The 19,701-nt window shown below is 41.5% G+C and overlaps 2 protein-coding genes across 4 annotated transcripts in view; one reads left to right on the top strand and one right to left on the bottom strand.

The window, feature by feature from the left end:
- Positions 1-16,473, bottom strand: part of rad17 (RAD17 checkpoint clamp loader component) — a 35,241-nt gene extending 18,768 nt beyond the window's left edge. The window contains exons 1-11 of one of the 2 annotated variants that reach the window (XM_086206996.1): positions 16,075-16,473; positions 15,761-15,856; positions 14,302-14,529; positions 12,914-12,988; positions 11,282-11,420; positions 10,344-10,480; positions 10,094-10,146; positions 7,791-7,916; positions 1,008-1,077; positions 808-922; positions 515-706 (exon numbers count right to left, since the gene is read on the bottom strand). In XM_086206996.1, coding sequence (XP_086063122.1) covers positions 515-706; positions 808-922; positions 1,008-1,077; positions 7,791-7,916; positions 10,094-10,146; positions 10,344-10,480; positions 11,282-11,420; positions 12,914-12,988; positions 14,302-14,529; positions 15,761-15,802 — 1,177 coding nt within the window. In that variant the 5' untranslated portion in view covers positions 15,803-15,856; positions 16,075-16,473. The remainder of the gene's footprint in view (positions 1-514; positions 707-807; positions 923-1,007; positions 1,078-7,790; positions 7,917-10,093; positions 10,147-10,343; positions 10,481-11,281; positions 11,421-12,913; positions 12,989-14,301; positions 14,530-15,760; positions 15,857-16,074) is intronic. The other variant, XM_086206997.1, reaches the window with a different exon arrangement.
- ak6 (adenylate kinase 6) overlaps positions 16,310-19,701 on the top strand; it is a 22,081-nt gene continuing 18,689 nt past the window's right edge. The window contains exons 1-4 of one of the 2 annotated variants that reach the window (XM_086206998.1): positions 16,310-16,469; positions 16,554-16,635; positions 17,219-17,311; positions 17,544-17,602. In XM_086206998.1, the coding sequence (XP_086063124.1) occupies positions 16,599-16,635; positions 17,219-17,311; positions 17,544-17,602 (189 nt within the window). In that variant the 5' untranslated portion in view covers positions 16,310-16,469; positions 16,554-16,598. Of the gene's footprint in view, positions 16,470-16,553; positions 16,636-17,218; positions 17,312-17,434; positions 17,603-19,701 lie in introns of those variants that run through there. The other variant, XR_015116586.1, reaches the window with a different exon arrangement.

Genomic DNA, 19,701 nt, shown 5'->3' with positions numbered 1-19,701 from the left:
AAAATAGGAAAATGGCAGTCAGAGACAAACAGTTTTCTTGAAAATCGAAGGTGGAAGTTGTGAGTTGAAAGAGAAAAAATGAGCAGCAACAAAGAAAATCACAGTGATGAGAGCAACATTAACGTTGTCCTCATAAAGAAAATTTCTTTAGATCCAAACCGATAATGCGGTGATATAGTGGTTGTAATTTGCAAAGACATGCTTTTGCATCATTGCAGCACCACAAAGTAACATGTCAAATCTCTTAAACTGCCTGCAATGTCACCATATAGTATAATATGAGATAGCAGTTAAAGACAATCATCAGCACAGTACATCCGATTCCACCCAACACACCACACGAACATGGAGCTTTCAAGTGTAGTCAGGTCACAAAGACTGGAACTCCACCTTAGACTGGATGTAATCAAAAAGTAAAATCTACTGATCCACGGTGCCTCCATCAATGACGCAGACTTAGCAACAAAACTGCAGAAATGCTACCAGGAACTAAACACTGAAAGTCTTGACTCACGTTTACTGTGTAGGATTCTTCCGAGTGCTCTGAACAGGAAGAGACAAGTATCTTTCCCTCCAATAGCCTGTTCTTCTTCCTGATCCATTGTTTGCTTGGTTGACTTCTTCCTTGGGCCTGCTCTGGAAATAGCTTTACTCAGTGAAGTCATAGGTTGATCTTTCCTCCACAGCCCCTTCTGCAATGATGTGTCTGGAAAGTTTTAATAATACAGTGTTGTGAGATTTGGTCCTATAATGGGCCTGGGGCCAATAAAATCAAATATTAATGTAATGTGCGGATTTACTTCTGACCTGGAAGGGCGGAAAACTGCAGGCTGTTAATGGCACTGCGAATATCTCCTGAGCTCCCTAAAGACAGTGTTTCCAAAACTGCCTGGTCTGGCATATACATCCTCCCACTGCTCTGCTTAGAATAATAGGAGTTAATATAGGAGAAAAACACCTAAATACTGATACCAAAACGTGTAACAATATTCACTACTTAAACTCACCTTTCTAGATTCCTGGGCTGAAATCTGAGTCAAGATCTTCATAATTGTGGTCGGAGCAACTGGATTAAAACTGCACACAGAGAACACAAAGTAAACTACTCCCCAAAATCCAGTAGGCACAGGACTGAATCCTACTGGAGAGAGTGTCCCTTAATTCATGATGATGGACATCCAGCATTACCCCTTGCATAAAATATAAAGGCTTCTATCTTACTGAATTGAAAAATAAATAAAAGTACTTCAAAAATTATTACTCTAATAGACCAATCAAGAAAAATCAAGGAAAATCTCCCTCCAAGGTGTCCACAGAATGGAACTGATTTAATTTAACAGGGATGGTAGGGTCTGGTGTTGATATCCATAAAGATCAAATATCCTTACTGCGATGAAGTGCCTGGAGGTGCAGCTGTATGCTCGTGCATGTAACGGTGGCTGTGCTGATGTGTGCGCGTAACAGTAGGCAAACTTCTCCGCAGCACGCCTCAGCAGGCACTCTGCTCCAGCAGGTGAGCACAATTAGACTGATCAACAGCAAACGGAAAGGACAATAAAAGCAATGCACCAGTCCTTCAGCTGTGTGCAACGGAGCTAAGGACAGAAGCACTTCACGATCGCATGGGGAAAGGACTTAGATTAAACAGACTACCAATGAGCTCACATATTTTCACTGGACTGGATTGTTGCTTAAAGCTTCATAATTATATTTTAACCTCAATATGAAGTGTATGAATAGCTATGGTTAAGACATAGCAAATGTTTTGCTTTTTTAAAATGCAAAGTGATAGAAATACATGTCATGTCTAAAATCTGTATGGTAAGGTCTGTATGAAAAATAAATCTGTATAAAGTAATTTAGGTTAAGACCTGAGGAAAATGGGTTGATTTAAAAGTAAATGGTTCTAAAAGTAGAACTAGATTTCTGTTTATTTAATGACTAAATTACTTGATTTATCTGCATTAATATTTAGTGGAATGATGGTTAATGTATGTTTAAAATATACTTACCTTTAACTGAATATGTATACTTACCTTTACCTGATTGAATGTACTTACCTTGTTTGTTGGAAAATGCAGAGTTTTTTTTTATTTACATTGGGTTTATTCTTGTGTGTTTTAAAGCTTTTTCGCCTTCCTTGTTTCTGGTTCAATTAACTAAAGAGAGAGTGAAATCCTGAGTCTTGTCAAGTCCTTCCTTTTTCAAGCGTGACATTTGAAATACACTTGACAATGAAAAACAGGCATGACTAGTGACCAGCTACAAGTTGCAGAGGCTGAGTTCAAGAATGTCTCCTTCACTAGCCAGATGCAACTCTGGAGGCATGTGAGTTTATGCTGACCCACTTAGAGAAGTTGGTGCACAAGGCAAAAGAAGTGCCCAGAACTGGAACTGCTGGGCTTCGCCTACCGAGCAAAAATACTTGGATAGCCATTTAAGAGAGCCTGAGGTGCTCCTTCCCAAGCTGGTGTTGCAGAAGGCCACCCTCATCAAAGCAGCGGTCAGGAGCCCATCCCACTGGCAGCTCAGCCCCAGTGGCAACGATAAAGCTAAAAGCCACAGCCTTACCAAAGTTTGCCAGAAACCAGCGAAACTACTACAGATGGAGGAAAGAATGGGAGGCTCTGCAAAAGAAAGGGGAACTGACCGGCTCCAAAGAGGTGAAGAAATTCCAGCTACTTGATAGCGTCAACAAAAATGTGGCCAGGGACCTACATCTGTCAACATACCATTCATCAGATGAGCTCTTCCGAGTCCTGGTCTATCAATTTGGGAACCAAGCCACCGTTGCTCTCAAGATCATCGAAGAGCTACAAGGAACTCCCCTAGTCAAGATCAGCCATCCAAGAAAAATTATAGAGCTCATCCAAAATGTGGAAAAGGCCCTCTATGATTTAAATGAACTGGACAAAGCAGACTACAAAGCCACCCACGAGTGACTAGATCCATTGAGAGCAAGCTCCCAGAAACTCTAAAGAAAGACTGGCTTACCTATGCTGCTAACATGGGAACTGCTGTTAACCCCCTACAAGCTCATCACATTCCTGAAGTCACAAGAATTCATATATGAGCAACTAGATCAGCTGAGCAACGTTGTCAAACCTCCCAAGGAGAAAACCAAGTTCGTAAAATATGCCAGAAAAAGGTCAGCCGAGTCCAGCAGTGAAATAGTAAGTTGCCTCAAGAGACTGTATTTCTGCAGAAGGTTTAGGACCAACCCAAAACCATCGGAGAAGAGCGATGCAGCACAACAGCTCGGTGCCTGCAAGAGATGTCTCAAGTCCACAGCGGCAATTACTGCAGAAGAACCACCTATCTGTGCAGGAAGCCAGGGTGCAAAGACCAATGCCACTATCTTCTCTGTCCAGTTGCCAGACCCCTGTCCCAAAGAATACCCAAATCCAGTCCAGTGAGATCTGAGGGAAAGATACACCAAAGCCCAACAGAGTTCCTCTCCAAGATTCACCCTGAGCTGGTGCAGCAATGCTGAGACGCCTTCTGCAACATCATATCCAGAGCATACACCACCACAGCAGCTAAGAGAGGCCTTCTATAGGAAAACGGCTTACATGAGTACCCAGTGATCCTTCACATCAGTGCCAACGCTGGACAAAGAATTGAGACCCTCATTGACTTGGCATCAGACGTGAACTATGTCACGCACAGAGCTGCAAGCAAGTTGAACCTTAGCGGTGAGGACATGACACTGGTGGTTTATGGCATTGGAGGGATGAAGTTGTCTGTTGCAACTAAGCGCTACCTCCTCAAGATATGGGTTAGCAATCCTCAAGTCACATCAACTGACATGCTATGGCCTTGATGAAATTTCAGAAGTTCACAGACACATTCCAGCCATCAAGTTACAGAAGATCTTCCCAGACCTTGCAAGACCCAAAGAAGTAAAACTCCTGATCAGCCACAAGGACGGCCAGCTGGTACCCCAGAGAGTTTGTTCCACTGGGGACCTCGTGCTCTGGGACGGCCAGACCATTGGAGGCACACACCCAGACCTCTTCGAAGCAGTCGCCTTAACAGCCCATATGTCAAAAACGCACTTTGCAAGATCCATGAGAACTGCAGCAGTTAAGTACAGTGAACTCATCTGTAAAGATCCAGTCCCCTAACCATCCCCATACCCAGTCAAATACAGCCACTAGGAGCAGAGACTCTCTAAAGTGGTGGAAGTGTGAAGTCATTGGAACTACTTATGAGCTAAAATGTGGAGGATGTCACTGTGGGAATTGCCAACCTGGGGAGAAAGAAATGATACTGGCTGAAGAAAGACAGATAGAGATAGTGAAAAATGGCTTGATGTATGTGAATGGAGACCACCACAGCCCTGATCCCCACTGGCACGCCAAGTATCCATGGACAGAAGATCCAGCATCTCTACCCAACAACAGGAAAGGGGTTGAAGCTCCATTCCTCAGGATGGAGACGCAGCTGGAAAAGGAATCAGGGTTGAAGATGGCCTACACGTCACAAGTCCATAAAATAGTTCATTGCAAAGCTGGAGTGAAGCCGTCGAAAGAAGTTCTGCAGAGCTGGACTGGGCCAGTGTGGTACATAAGTCACCTGATTACACCAAATCTACATTCACTGGTATGGAACAGCAGCCAGAAGTACAGAGGCCTGAGCTTGAACGACATACTGATCAAAGGTCCTGACGTCCTGAACCTGATCAGAGCTGTCCTGCTGAGGTTCTGAGCTGTTATCTTTGCTGCCCTTGGTGACATCTGCAAGATGTGCAATCTGTCTGGTTGGAAGAGAGGGAGGTCCATCTGCACAGGTTCCTGTGGCGTGAAAATGGAAATACGAAAATAGAAGATTTCACTATAACATGGGTCAACATGGAAAACAAACCTGCTGGTTGCATAGCCCAAGTTGCCTTGCAAGAGACTGCCAACTTGCCATCATTCAGCCACTTCAAAGAAGAGAAACATGTGCGAGAGGAAGATACATATGTTGATGTTATCCTGACTTTTCACAACAACCTTGAACACCTGAAACTCCTCACTTCCAACACTTAACAGATCCTTAAAGCTGGAAGGTTCTTCATGAAACCCTGGGTCCACTCTCATCAAAGTGGGAGAAAATGGCTGGAAGGTGAGAAGATGGAGAAAAAAAAATCATGATCCTAACAAACCAGCTCATGGAAGAGGATAATAAAGCCCTCTGCCTCGGTTACACCATTGAGGATGACAAGCTACACATCATGGTTGCAGTGAACTTCTACAAGAGGAAGAGAAATATCCGCCTTGGTCAGGACTTACTGAGAGATGAAACAAGAAGACAAACCCCAGATCCACTCACCAGAAGGAAACTGTTAAGCCAAGTCTCTGGTCTCTATTATCCACTCTGCCTTGTGGCTTCTGTAAAACAGAAGGGAGTCGTCCTTATCCTAAGAGCTTTTCAAGAAGCAAAAGTAATGCACTGCATAGAATACACATTGGATGTCGCCTTGTCCAAAGGACTCTGAGAAGATGCCATAAAGCTCCTGGGAGATTATGCTGAGCTGAGCCGACTCAGATTAACCAGACCCCTGACGCCACCATCAACTTCTCTGATGGCACGCATATGGTGTTTTGCTGTACCTACCCTGGAGCTGTGGCATGGTGTCGTGGTGAGGGTAGTCAAGTCTAAGGTCAAGCTGACCCCTTGTGATCACAAGGGTGACCCTGTGAAGGCAGAGATGTGCAGAGCAGTCTTTGCAGCCCGGTTGAAGATCTACTTCCAGAGACACCGTTGAATCAAATGATCAAAGCTGTATCATCTCATCAACAGTCAGACTGTCCTAGGCTCAATACAGCAGGAGAGTTACAGCTACCAGACCTTCTTCGTGAACCGAGTCAGTGAGATCCAAAGCAGCACAGATGTCCAGGCTTGGTGGTGGATTCCAGGGCTGGAGAATATTGCAGATAACGTCACCAGAAGGGCCAGTCCTGGTGACCTAACCGAGGAATCCGAGTGGCAGTCACTGCACAAGCAAGAGACAATATCACAAAAATACAAACAAAAACACTTGTTGCAGTACTCACCCGAAGTCAACAGAAAGCGCAAGATCCAATCAGAGTCCAGAAATCAGAGTCTAGAACCAGAGGACCACCTGCAGCAGCAGCAGTCCAAAAGCTACTGGATTAAAGGCACTTAAGCAATCTAAGACAGCTGTTTGGGATGTTAGAATGGACTTGAAGCAGCAAAGAAATTCCTGCATGCCGGCAATAAAGAAAAGTGGGAGGCAGTACCTTCAACTTGGGTCATCATGGTCAAAGAAAGAGAAGATGTGTTCTGAGACCTATGCCAGCACAAGAAGGTGTACACTTTCCAAACATAACAATTGACAGACTGGTTGTCTCCAAAGATCAAACAAGTGGACTTTTGATGTGACGTGGCAGGATCTGGACCTTCAGAGAGGACAGCAGGGCTGTTCCCCTGTTACCGTTCCAGGCCTATATCTCAACCCTCCTAGCCCAAGAAGCACACCATGAGGGACATGAAGGAGTGGCAGGAACTTTACCATGGACACTAAACAAAGCATGGGTCATCAAAGGAAGAGATATTGCCAAAGAAGTTGTTGACAAGTGTGTCATTTGCAAGAAGGCAAAAGCAAAAACCAGTCAACAAATAATGGGAAACTTGCCTGAAGAGAGATCGAGCCCGGCTGCACCCTTTCAATTCACATCTGTCGACCTGTGCGAACTGTACCAAGTGAAGGATGATGTCAAGAGAAGGGTGAGCATGAAAGTACCGGTGTTCTCTTCTGCTGTATATCAAGATGAGCCATCCATGTTGAACTGGCTAACATGCTAACGGAGAGCTTCCTACTTGCTTTTGTTCACTTCTGTCTGAGGCCATCCTCAGAATATCTGGTCCGATCTGGGTATGAACATTATCGGAGTAAAATCTGTCCTGGAAGAGATGTAGACTTACCTGAGACAACAAAACAAAGGGTCACTTGATGGATATGGAAATCTGTCTTGTAAAGAATAATCCAACTTTTCTTTTCTGCAACAGGACACTGAAAATATGTTCTCTTTGGAGAGCTTTCATTTTGCTGTAGATGTCCCTGTTTGATGTGCACGTTCCATGCATTTATTTTAAGTTGTTTTATTTTGTTTCTACTCTTTGTACTGGAAAAAACAATAAAGACAAAGTTTTAAAAAGAGATAGCTATTTTTTTCTTTAGTAAAATGCCAAGCAAAACATTTAATTCATGTATAAAAATAAGTATTTCTGTTAAAAATATTTATCTTAAAAACAACAGTGATATCGGTTGAAAATACTTGATTTCATATGGATTAAAATATAAGTATCAAGTTAAAATAATGATAGAAATACATGTCATGCCTAAAATCTGTATAAAACTATGAAATAAAACCTGTATAGAATAATTTAAATTAAGATTTGAGGTAAAACGGGTTAATTTAAAAGTAAATGGTTCTAAAAGTATAACAAGAGTTGTTTATTTTATGCCTAATTTACTTTATGAGTTAATATTTAGTGAAATTATGGTTAAAGTATGTTTAAAATATACTTACCTTTACCTGAATAAGTATACTTACCTATATGTGATTCAATATACTTACCTTTTTTGTTCAAATGCTGAATTTTTTACATTCGTTGCATTTATTCTTGTGTGTTTAACGATTTTTCACCTTCCTTTTTCTGGTTCAATAAACTGAAGAATGAGTGAAATCTTGAGTCTTGTCAAGTCCTTTCTTTTTCAAGAATGGGATGCCATGATATTTTGAATACACTTGACAATCCTTGTCACAATCTGCAGTTACCTGATGCAAATGATGCCCAGCTCCTCCAGGATTTGTCTTGGAAAAAGGAATCGCGAGCTACAATCTCTGTTCAGACTATCTGACACTATGAACACCAGGGGACATCGACTGGTCTTCACAAACCACCTGGAAGACATAGCAGAACATCATCTCTCACAGATCATCAGAAATTTACATTCACCTTCCATTTAGGGTTTTCATCAGCCCCACTAAGTCCTGATGATTACCGTAAATTCTGGACTATAAGCCGCGACTTTTTTCGACGCATCATGCCCCGCGGTTTATACTCCGGTGTGTCTTATACGAGGATTTTACCTTCACCCTGGGGTGTGGCGGGCAGCGGCAGCAGGCAGTAATTCCCCATTGTTCCTGATGGTAGCTCCAAGTACCGTACTTAGGAAAATTCCAAGCCAAATGTTATGGTAATTTCTCTAAGTACTGTACTTGGAGCGTCCAGTCCATGCCATGGTGCAGTGTAAAAAGAGCATCACGCAATATTTTCAGTCATTGATGGAGAGCAGAAAAAGGAATGCTTATGATGCAGCTTTCAAGTTAAAGGCAATCAATCTGGCGGTTAAAGATGGAAATAGAGCTGCAGCACGTAAGTTTGGCATAAACGAATCGATGGTGAGACGCTGGAGGTGGCAACATGACGAACTGACCCAATGCAAAAAGACGACAAAAGCTTTCAGAGGTCATAATAGCAGATGGCCCGAACTTGAAAACGCTCTGGAAGACTGGGTCAACACGCAGAGAACAGGCGGTCGAGGTGTTTCCACCGTGCAACGTGGCTTATTTACCGGTGCAGCTTATACGTGTACAAAGTTGAATTTTTTCCCTAAAATAAGCATCTGCGGCTTACATAACGGTGCGCTCTATCGTCCGGAATTTACGGTAGATGGAAGCATGGCCTATCAGAAAAATGAAGGTCCTGTTATGGAGGCATAATTGTGCCTTTATTATTTGCGAATGTGTATCTAAATCCATGTGTGTGTTATCAGACATGTGTCCAGATTTTTTTTGGACACACACACACACACAGATCTGAATACCAACACAGATTTTCTTTATACACACACACACACACCTGAATATGGACATACAGATTATTTTTCTTTTCTTTTCTTTTTAAACACACTCACTCTCACACACACAGAAACCTGAATATGGACACACATTTATTTTACATACACAAATCAGTCAGGAGCTTTAGCACATGTGACTCTTGGTACAGTACACTTCTGCTGTGGCAGATCTGTGAATGGGTGCAGCGAGTTGTCTGTTCAGTGAGTTGTCTGTGTGGCGATCTGTATGTACAACGAGTTGTCTGTGTGGCAAGTTGTGTGTCTGTGCTTGTAATTTGCCCTGTGCTCATGCTCACAGGCTCAGAATGCTCTACTCGGCATGTAGCTCCCAGTCATTGTTCTTGCCTGCTGGGCTGGTTAACAGTTTCTCACTACGGTTGGCAGATTTGTGTTTTGCAGTTCAATAAATCACAAGCAAAATGTTTTCATGACACAATTGGCAGCTCTATCTAACCGGAGTAAGGTAGACAATGAGCTACAACACGGTTTTTGCCCAAAAGAACCATCTACATATAATGTATGTACATGGACAAATAAAATTCGTCCCTTTGAGCATTCTGATTTCAGTTGTGTGTGCAGAGACCATCTACAAAGTGGAAAACCAAAAGTGGATACAAAGTGGATACACAGACAACTCGCTGCACAGACATCTTGCTGCACGCATTTATAGATCTGCCACAGCAGAAGTTTACCAAAAGCCACATGCGCACAAACAGCCAACTGAGAGCTCCCCACTGATTTGTGTATGTATAATATAAATCTGTGTGTCCGTAATCAGATGTGTGTCAAAAAAAATCTGTCCATATTCAGATTTGTGTGCGTGTAAAGAAAATCTTTGTCTGTATTCAGATTTGTGCGCGTAAAAAAAAACTTTCCATATTCAGATTTATGTGTAAAAAAAAAAACTTTACACACAAATCTGATTACACACACACAAATTGAGATGTGCACACACAAATGACAAAACATGCAAACACAGATCTAATTACGCACACAGATTGAGATATGCATTTGCAAATAATAAAAGGTACAGTAATACCTCCATATCCTATGACCTCATTTCACTCTTTCTTGGGTTCAACCAGAATTGCTGATACTGGTCACAATTTTTCTTAAATTACTCAGTGGTGTCAAAGCTGCGTGCCGTCAGAGAAATATTACTTGTTCCTGTGCAAAAGTGTAAAAAGAAATATAGGCTTAAACCTGATCTGCACTTACCTCAAGATATCATGGAGGCTGGTAGGCTGCCTGAACAACTGGTTTGGGAACTCCTGAAGAGGTGGAAGTAGTGAAATGAATCAAAACAAAACAGACACAGAAAAGAGAGAAAACACAGCAGTATTGAACAGGACCCAGTCTAAAGAAACCCTCTGATTTTTTTCTCTATTTAACTGTACCAGTGAAATGAATTGGAGTCAAAACAGGGTAATGAACAATACATGCTTTCATTTTAAGGTGTCATCCATACCTCAATTAGTATGAGCTTCATATCTGTAACTCCTCCATCACCCACCATCTTCAGGCAGTTGTACTTATTGGCCCTAAGGAGGAACTCCTGGAACTGGGTTAACTGAGAGGTGATGAACAATCCATTCATCCTCCTGTCTAAGATCCAACAGAGAAACAAAAACTCCAAATCAAATACAGAAACAAGTTGGGGATACTGGTTTTATCAACTGGATTTTCTATATGTGCATCACATTGCTGAACCTCATAGGTCACACCTCTATTCTGGGAGGGTTTCAACAAAAAATTGAATAATTTTCACCATTATTCACCAAAACTTTCCGCTGACTAGTGAAACAATAGCACATAAAATCCAATAAAGCATAAAAGAGATATTACAGATTATGTAAAACTTTAATCTGTAAATGTATCATCTGAAAAGTATAAAAAACTTTGAACAAATTTTCAAAGGAAAAAAAAAATCAGAAAAAGCACATTTATGCTGGATCCATGACTATTATATATATTTGGACAAAAGAAGTTGTTCATAAAGAATTTTGCCATAAAAGACTTCTGCCACAAAGGCCTTAACATATATTTCACGTTTTGAAATGTTCCATTGTAAATTAAAATATGTTTTCTTACACCTCAACAAGTAGCATTGTTGCCTTGGCCTGATTAAGGACTTTTGTTATCGGTCCATTTCGTCTGCCACCATTGTTTTCCTTTGCAGTGCAACAAAATTACACCTTTAGTACATCTAAATCTCCATTTACATTGTAGTTACTCTGATTAAACATGTATTTGTCCACTGACTCTTCCAGTTCACCAAGTGTAAGATTATTCTTGTGATATGACTTTTTTTTTTTAAACTACATTTTGCTGTACTTTTCATGTCCAATTTGTAAATGTGTATAAAAACAGGTTGATGGAGGTTGGAGTATTAGAGTTTTTCCTCACCATGTTCTATGCTACTGACGGACTCCAGGCTTGAAGGGTTGATCCATTCCTGAATCCGGAGCCCCAGCTCCTGAGACAAGACCCGGACAGTAGCAGTCTTTCCACAGCCTGATGGTCCTGTCAACAGCAATATACCACCCTGTGGATGACGACAAAAAAAGATCAAACTGTACTTTCAGTTTCACTCTCAACCCATCTTTTTGCCAGTGTCTTAAGTGTGGGCTGGGGCTTGGAGAATGCAAGGTGAGTTGGCCACTTATTCAAGGTACATGCAAAAAGGAACTGGCGGCTTTGTGTCTGTATTGTGGCTCATTGACGACCACTAAAATCAATGAGCCGCTGTGGGCTAAACACCGGAGATAATTGTTGACGCGCACAATGAACATCCACTCTTGTTTCCTGGGATCTGTTTGTCACTTTATTTACTTTCTTTAATGCAGAAGCTCCAATAACTTACGGGCGTCCTTAAAAGGATAAAAGTAAAGCACACAACTTACACAATGTATGTCTTAAGCGAAGCGATCAACAGCAAGTTTCACCCCGACACTCACCCCACGCCATGATCCAAGCCTAGCCCCGTGAACAGGTGAGTGGAGTTAGAAATAACCGCGGAGTACAACCCACAGTGACACACCCTCAACAGAAGTGCCAATGCAGTGCGCCCACACAAACCAAACCTTTGAATATTCAAACTTACACATATGGCTCCTACAATCTGAACATATTAAATGACTGATTACTTGCAGTGGAAGCAGATATGATCTATGACCTTCTGTTGATGTTCTTGTTGTTGAGTCCTACTTGGTTTTGGATCATCTGTTTCCAATATAGTAGCCAGTTAAGAATCAAATTTTACGATTAAACAGTACACTAAAGTATGTTTCTGAAAACATCTGAGGCGGTAAATATTCAATGTAGTAACAGAATCTTATTAATGTATGAACAGCCCTCCCTAGTTTGATTGTTCATCGTTTTGTGCGCCAGCTTTGCTGTGAAACGATCCTGATTTGTTGGATGGACCTAGTTTTTAGAAAGAAGAATCATGCCAACTTTATGCACATTCTAATATGGAATTTGCTGTGCACAAAGCTTCTGTTGGTGGGTGGTTGAGGGAGTCAGTCAGTACGTCATGATTCCTCTCAACAGAGTTTAAGCTCACTCAAAACCAGTGGCGGGGTAGCCATCTGGACTACCGGGAGTTTTCCCAGTGGCCTGGCCCCTTGGTGGCCTGCCTGGCTGGCGAGGGAAAAAAATAAATACTTTTTTTTTTTTCCCTTCCCCCTCAAGCCAGGCCAGGCCAACTAGCGACAGACAGCACAGATAAAACAAAGGTCTCAATTCTATCCAGGCCATTCATTCAATCAATCTGCTCAGTCAGTCAGTGCCGCAGTCTCCAGTTTGTGTCGCGTAAGCGAGCGAGCTGAGTGAGTGCAGCCCTCTCGGCTCGCTCGCAAAAAGTGGCCAAAGTGGCCTGCAAGTATTAATTCCTCCCGGTCAGATTTGGAGTCCCACCCCGGCCCTGCTCAAAACCTCAATATGACAACCAAGTACAAGCATGATGACACTGCAATATGGAAGGCTGGGAACCATTACAGAAATCCCTAATTATGTGAAGAAAAACAAAACTCTTACCTTTGATGTTTTTGTATATACTCTCATCCAGCTCTCCACTTCTTCTATCTTCTTCTTGTGGACGGCTAATTCACACTACACACAAACAAAACAGAGTTCATATCAGTATTGGGTGATCATGGTCATTTCTTTAATATATTATTATCAGTATAATGAGCAATTAGCAATTAATAATTTATCTGATTTATTGATTATTTTTATATGCAAATGTACAGCTATACAGTGTGTATATACTGTGTGTGTGTAAATTTAATTAAATTTGTTCTTAAATGAAACTCATTCTCATTCAATTCTTAGAGGACCAAACCAAAAAGTTAACCTTATTTGCTGGTTTAAAATATATATATTGAACATGATGGTTATATCCTGCCCCCTATTGTCTGCTATGGAGATTTATTTTTGTTTGTTTGTTTTAGGTACACTGTTGGCTGTTTTCCCAAAATGTAGTTCTCCATATGGTTCACCAGTTTAATTTTATTTCTTGTATTAAATAAGCTATTTTTGCTCATTTTAAATTTTTTATTTTACAGTTTGCATTTTATTATTATGTCTTATTTTCATGCTGGGGTATATGTTGTTATTATTGTTTTTCTTAGACCTAGTAAGACTCCTCAGACCATTCAATATTAGCCACTATCTTCCTTCCCTTACTAATTTGATCAGCAGGTACTTCATTGTGAGAATATTTCTCAGGGTATCAGGTGATGCCCATACCCAATTTTATAAAGTGCCTCCTGGTTGATGATTTCATCATTTGTCCCCTGATGACCTTTAAGTGATTAAAACTGGTTGGTTTTGTAACTTGTTATTAAGACTAGCAATGATAAAATAAAGGCTTTTTAATTTCCCATTCCAGCATGTTTTTGATCATGCTCACTGCGGGTGCCATTGAAAGGTACTGACTTATACTAGGAACTGTTTCTAATATTTTGTCACCTTAAATCATATAAATGGGGTGGGCAAAGTATTCGCTACAACCGTCAGTAAAACCTAAGTATGGTTCAAAAGCTCCACAAACTTCTTCCTTCCTTCAAAAGGATCATTACTTTTCTCTCTAACAGATTCAATAATAAATGAACAATACAAACCTCATGAAGGTCAATTTGTCACCGGCCTGTCTTATTATACTCAACACAAAACAACAGTGGTTTTAATGCTTTGGCATTATATAACATAACAATATTACCTTCATCACAAAATTCAAGACATCAAGTATTTCTATGACATTAACTGAAATTTCTAACTTTGAAAACTGTCTGTATGGTCTTGGATTTTTTTTTGATGGGACTAATAAAATTTACTTTCTGCAGAACTTTTAAGAAGAGGTGGAAATTTTGATTCAGACATGTTGTTGAATAAATGTTTTCATGTAGTGTAATGACACCGACCTTTGAGCATGGTGAATATCTGTCCACCCAGGGCTCTTCATGATCTCTAAGGGCTGATTCTTTCAGGGAGAAGGATGATAGAGAGTTTAGGTTACAGTACTCCCCTTTCCTCTTCCTCTTCGACTCAGGCTTGGAGCATGACACCTTAATGCCCTTTCTCCCTTTCTCCACGAGAGACGAGATATCCCCAGGTAAATCAGTGAAGGATGGATCCACCCAGCGGTTAGTCTGTGGGGAAACAAGATGCTGAAGATGTCCACTCAATCTACTGTATATATGGCTCTTTTACCCACCTACATGCTGCCACCAACCCATCTAATTTTCCATCATAGCAACATAACTCAAAAATTAATTATCATACTACCATGAAATCTGGAATGTGTTTTCCTTATTCCTCAAAGATGAGTCTGAACTATTTTGGTAAGTCCATTAGCTTCTTTCTTCTAAACAACAAATCTTAATGACCTAATGTCTTCCCCATTAAGTGAGACCTTCAGAAAAATGTACTACTTTTAAAAAGGCAACACTGAACGTCAAGAAAAAACTTCATCATTTATCTGTCCCCCTCTCGACCCAAATGATAAAGGAAGATGACAGTTCAATATGACTGTCTCTTTGAGGCGTCTCTCTGTTATAGGGAGCTTTCTCCTGGCACTGACAAGCGCTTCTCATGGGTAATTTGTTGGTTCTTGTAAATTTAGGAATATGGTCTTCAGTAGGCTCTATGTGGAAAGTAACCCAAGTTAATTTCCTGTACTTTCGTACTATAAAAATAAAACTGAACTGAATAATTACCAGATTCAGAAATCCAGTCCTTTCCACTTCAGACTGGATTTTATTCTGGACGGAGTTATATTTTGGATATCAAAAATCCCTTTCTCTCACCAGTGGAGCATCACATTCAATATTTTCCGGGCACTTCAATCATATAAAATTGGACAATAAGTATCGTTTTCAAATGATTCAGGATAAGTGATTGGTGGCACTGGCGTAAGAGTTTGTGATGTGAGAGGGGGGTAAAAATGTATGCATAATATATGAATTACCCTAACAGCTACAGTAGATTCTCTAGTTTATAAGTGTGATGAGGAACTGCAATTTCCAATTTAACATGTAGATGGCACTACATCCTCTAGGACCTTTATTTATTGGTGTTTGTTATAGGGAAGACTAGTGGTTTTGAACTGGATATCTTGCATTTAAATGCTTGAGCAAAATAACTCCATGGGAGTCCGCAACTAAAAGATCCTCAGCTTGGGCGTTTCGAACACCAAATCATTAGATAAATCCTGAAATAGACTAAAACAATGAAATTCATTGTCCTATTAACCATCCAAGTATATTACATGCAGTCCATTAAAGGATAAAGGGAAAAAAATTAGGCAAATTATTAAATGCATCATTAATGAACATCAAAGATAGTTTCCCCCACTGTAAGAAGGGCTGTGAAAGAACTCACTCGGCTTGAAGCATCTTTCTCTTCCAGCAAAAGCTTTTTCATTCTTGACCGCGTTGCCTCACATGGACAGCAGCAGTTTAAACAAGACCAAGGAGCCTGAAAAGCAATTGCGACAGTTAACTTGGCTGATGAGAAAACATAGCTAAATTACAGCTAAATTACCTCCTCATTGTCAGCTAACACTGGATTGCAATAACTTCTACTTTAGCAAGCCTTCAATGTCCTCGTTCTGGTGGTGCTAAAATAATGTCATACCATACGAAAAAGTATTTCAGTATCTCTGTTATGAAATAATATCATGATAAACTACTTACCTGACAATTGTTCTCTCAACTTGAGGTGTGAGTTTGCGTTAAGCTAAAATGACGGATCTTCAACAGTATAAACCTACCTACCACGTTCATCTATTTAGATCTTATAACCTGGATCTGTCTCCGTCACTCCAAATAAGTATTCTGATATTGACTTTTGTCGGCCAAACACGGACAATCGTTAACATTTAGATGTAGTCTATGATGTAGTAAAGTTTACCTATTTAAACTCGGTGGATTTACGTAAAATGCCGAAAACGACTTGACGTAAAACTGCCGTGAAACACCAATTCACGGCAACTTTGCGACTTGAGCAGTGTACCCGGTGTACCGAGACTTGGTAGCAAATATTTAGCAGGCTACTAAAGAATTACGTTTTAGCAGCACCTCTAGTCAAGGTTTGTTCGTTGACATGTATTGTAGATGAAAGCGAAAGTGTAACATGGCAGAGATAATATCAATAACATTATTGTCTGTTACAGTCGGCGTTCTACTAGACACGTGTTGGCTGCTAGCTTTAGCTTGCTATGAAGATGAGGAAACGACCAAACATCCTTTTGACAGGTAGTTAACCTCCCTCAGCATCTTGATATCTAGCTGTTTTTAAGATAGCTATGGCATTGGCATGTGCATGATAATTTGTGAAGTTTGTTCATTCTGTATAACAGGAGGCGCGCGTGCGTCTATACAAGTGTTAAAGATTACTCTAAATCTTTTAGTTGACGAACTGAATTTTAAAGGACCAGTGTGTAAAATGGAGTGACGTATTGGTGAAGCTCAGACCCCTCACTTAACCCCCTTCTCTTAATAAAATTATTATTAGTAATACCATTAATAATAATTACAATATTATATGTTAAACTTAAAGTTCTTTCCAAGATACTCAAAAGATGCTTTACATAAACTGAGTTGTCACTAACTGCAAAATACTGAACAAGTATAGTAAATGACAATGTTAAGAACAGTAACAGGCTTTAAGCAAGCAAGATTCATCTGCAGTCCTGCTCTTGTCAATAATTTGTTTAAATTTGACCTTATTAGTCAGCAATTGATCCAACGTACTTAGCAGTTGAAGCAATAAAATTACGATGATGAACTAAGAAGTTATTGCTTCCTTAAAATTAAGTATGTCCTGGTTCTCCTGTAGGAACTCCAGGTGTTGGAAAGACTACTCTGGGAAAGGAGCTGTCACAGCGGACAGGGCTGACCTATGTTAACATTGGTGACCTTGCTCAGGAAGGTAAACAATTTCACAAGTAATTGTGATGCAGACAGGAAAGAACAAAACGGTTTGATAGTGAGGAATCATTTGGTTGTTTAAAGCCAAAAGGAAAAACCTTTTTTTGTCCTTTCCTGCTTGTAGGTGTTAACAGTGATCATCTATGGACTGGCAAATGTAATGTGCAAGCAAATGTATATTAATTAAGAAAAGAAAAAAAATCCTTAGGCTGCGAAAGTGAATCTTTCCACAGGAGAACTCTATGATGGCTTTGATGAAGAGTACCAGTGCCCAATTTTGGATGAAGACAGGGTGAGTCTAATCCCATTTACAACTAAGTACCTCATAGAGCACATACCTCCATTAAGGCAAACCAGCCGCTGGCTGTCTTGCTGTCATGCACGAATTAAAGAAGCACACAGCCATGAGGTGGTGTGTGACTTTTAAGTGGAGTGAGAGGGAGGTGAAACCTGCTCCATATTTTGAAGTTAATTAGCCTGATTTATTTTAGGCAGCTATTTTTAATTTAGACTTGAGACAAAAATGGATTCTAAAGATAATCATATGTTCGTCATTTTTTTATTTTCATAGATTTAGTTGACAAAAATTAATAAGTTTCAGTCTAGACGTAATTGTCCACAAAAACAACAACAATAGCAGAAAAAACAAACAAACAAAAGCAGTAACAACAATAACAACAGAAAAAAAAGAAAAACATTGGTTGCACAATTTCCAGTGCAAATTTACCATTGGTTTAAAATGATTTTAAAATAAATGTCTGCGTGTGTGATTATGGATCAGTTGTGCACAGCAAGTGTGTATGTGTATGCGCGCGTGTGTGGGTGTGTATGTGTATGCTACTGTTTGTCTTGGATGTTGTGGGTAGCTGACTGTAGCTGATGTGGGGGATCAGAACAACACGCCCCCAGTCCAGGATAGTAGGCAGGTCAGGACCAAGCCACCAGGGCACCCAGAAACCCCCAGAACACAGGGAACCCCAGGCCACCCCCCTAAGGAAACAGCCACAGGCCCGCAGGAAAGCATAGGAGCAGCAACCCCTGCCCGGAGGCAGCCCACAGAGAGACAGGGCAGACAAAGGACCCCGGGCCCACCGGGCTCCCCCCCCGCAGCACGAGCTGAGCCCAGGGGCATGGAGCCCCTCTAGCCCAAGACCCGGCCAGAGCCCCATAAGGGGCCTGCCAGCGGCGAGGCCAACACCCACCCACACCCCACGCCCAGACAGGGCAAACCACAGCCCACTACAATGACCCCCCCGACCTACCTCCTTCCCGACCCCCCTTCCCCTCCCTCTCCAACCCCTCTCCTAACACTCCCTCCCCAGCATCCGGGGGCAAACATGCCCCAGCAGGCCCCGGCACGCCCCGCCAGTGCCCGGGGACCAGGCCAGCGCCATACCCCACACCATGGGACCCCGCAAGGAGACCGGCACGGACCCCAGGCACCAGGGCCCAGGGCCCCAGACCCCCCATACCAAAGGAAATCCCACAGGGTGCCACCATGATAGGGGAAGCCGCCCCCAGGCCCCCCATACCATCCCGCACAGGCGAGACCCAAAGCAGCCCCCGGAGGCAGTAAACCCGGGCCCATCAGCTCAGCGAGCCACTGGACACCCAAGGAAGCCAGCGTCCATAGCCACCTGCCCCAGGGCTAGGGCCACGAAGCCCAGCTCCCCCCATCAAAACTACGTGATGGATTTAATTATCGGGGACCAGATTCGTTCGAACCCTGATGATCGACTTTCCTCCCAAGCAGACATTCTCTCCATGGAAATGTGGTCTCATAAAAGGTTTCTATATTGAGTAGTTCTTAGGTTATTCTTGAATTTCCAATTAATCAGGATGGCCTTTTTTGCGATGCTTAGAGCAGTGAGGATCATGCAGGATTTGTTTACTTCCATATTAACTTCAGTGAGGTCACCTAGCAGACAAAGTGAGGGGGAGGGATGGGGTACCCTAACCACCGTTATAGGTCTTCGCAAACCCCCTGCCAAAAATTGTTAACAGGTGTACAAAGCCAAATAGCATGCAGATAGCAGTCTGGTGAGCTAGACGCACAGTTTGGACAAATGTTTGTTTGTGTGAGGCCCATCTGGAACATCCTTTCTCCTGTATAGTGTGTTCTGTGGAGAACCTTGTAATTTATTAATTGTAGGTTACCACTTCGAATCATTCTAAATGTGTTGGAGCAGATTTGTATCCAAAAGTTAGGGTCTGGGTTGATCAACAGATCTTTCTCCCATTTGGAGGAAGGAATAGAGATTGTAAGATCTGTTGTAGATACAATTGAGTTAATTTTAGTCAGTAGCTAAATGTATTGATTTTTTATTTTGCAGAATGTCACTCTCATTACCATAACTCTTGAACCATAATTGCTATTGAAAAAATTCCAAC

The sequence above is a fragment of the Aulostomus chinensis genome, chromosome 6 (assembly GCF_037954235.1).
Source record: "Aulostomus chinensis isolate RoL2024-O1b breed Wild chromosome 6, RoL_Achi_v1.0, whole genome shotgun sequence".
NCBI lineage: Eukaryota > Metazoa > Chordata > Actinopteri > Syngnathiformes > Aulostomidae > Aulostomus > Aulostomus chinensis.
Note: the sequence above shows the minus strand (reverse complement) of the source record. Positions and strands in the feature narration are given on the sequence as shown.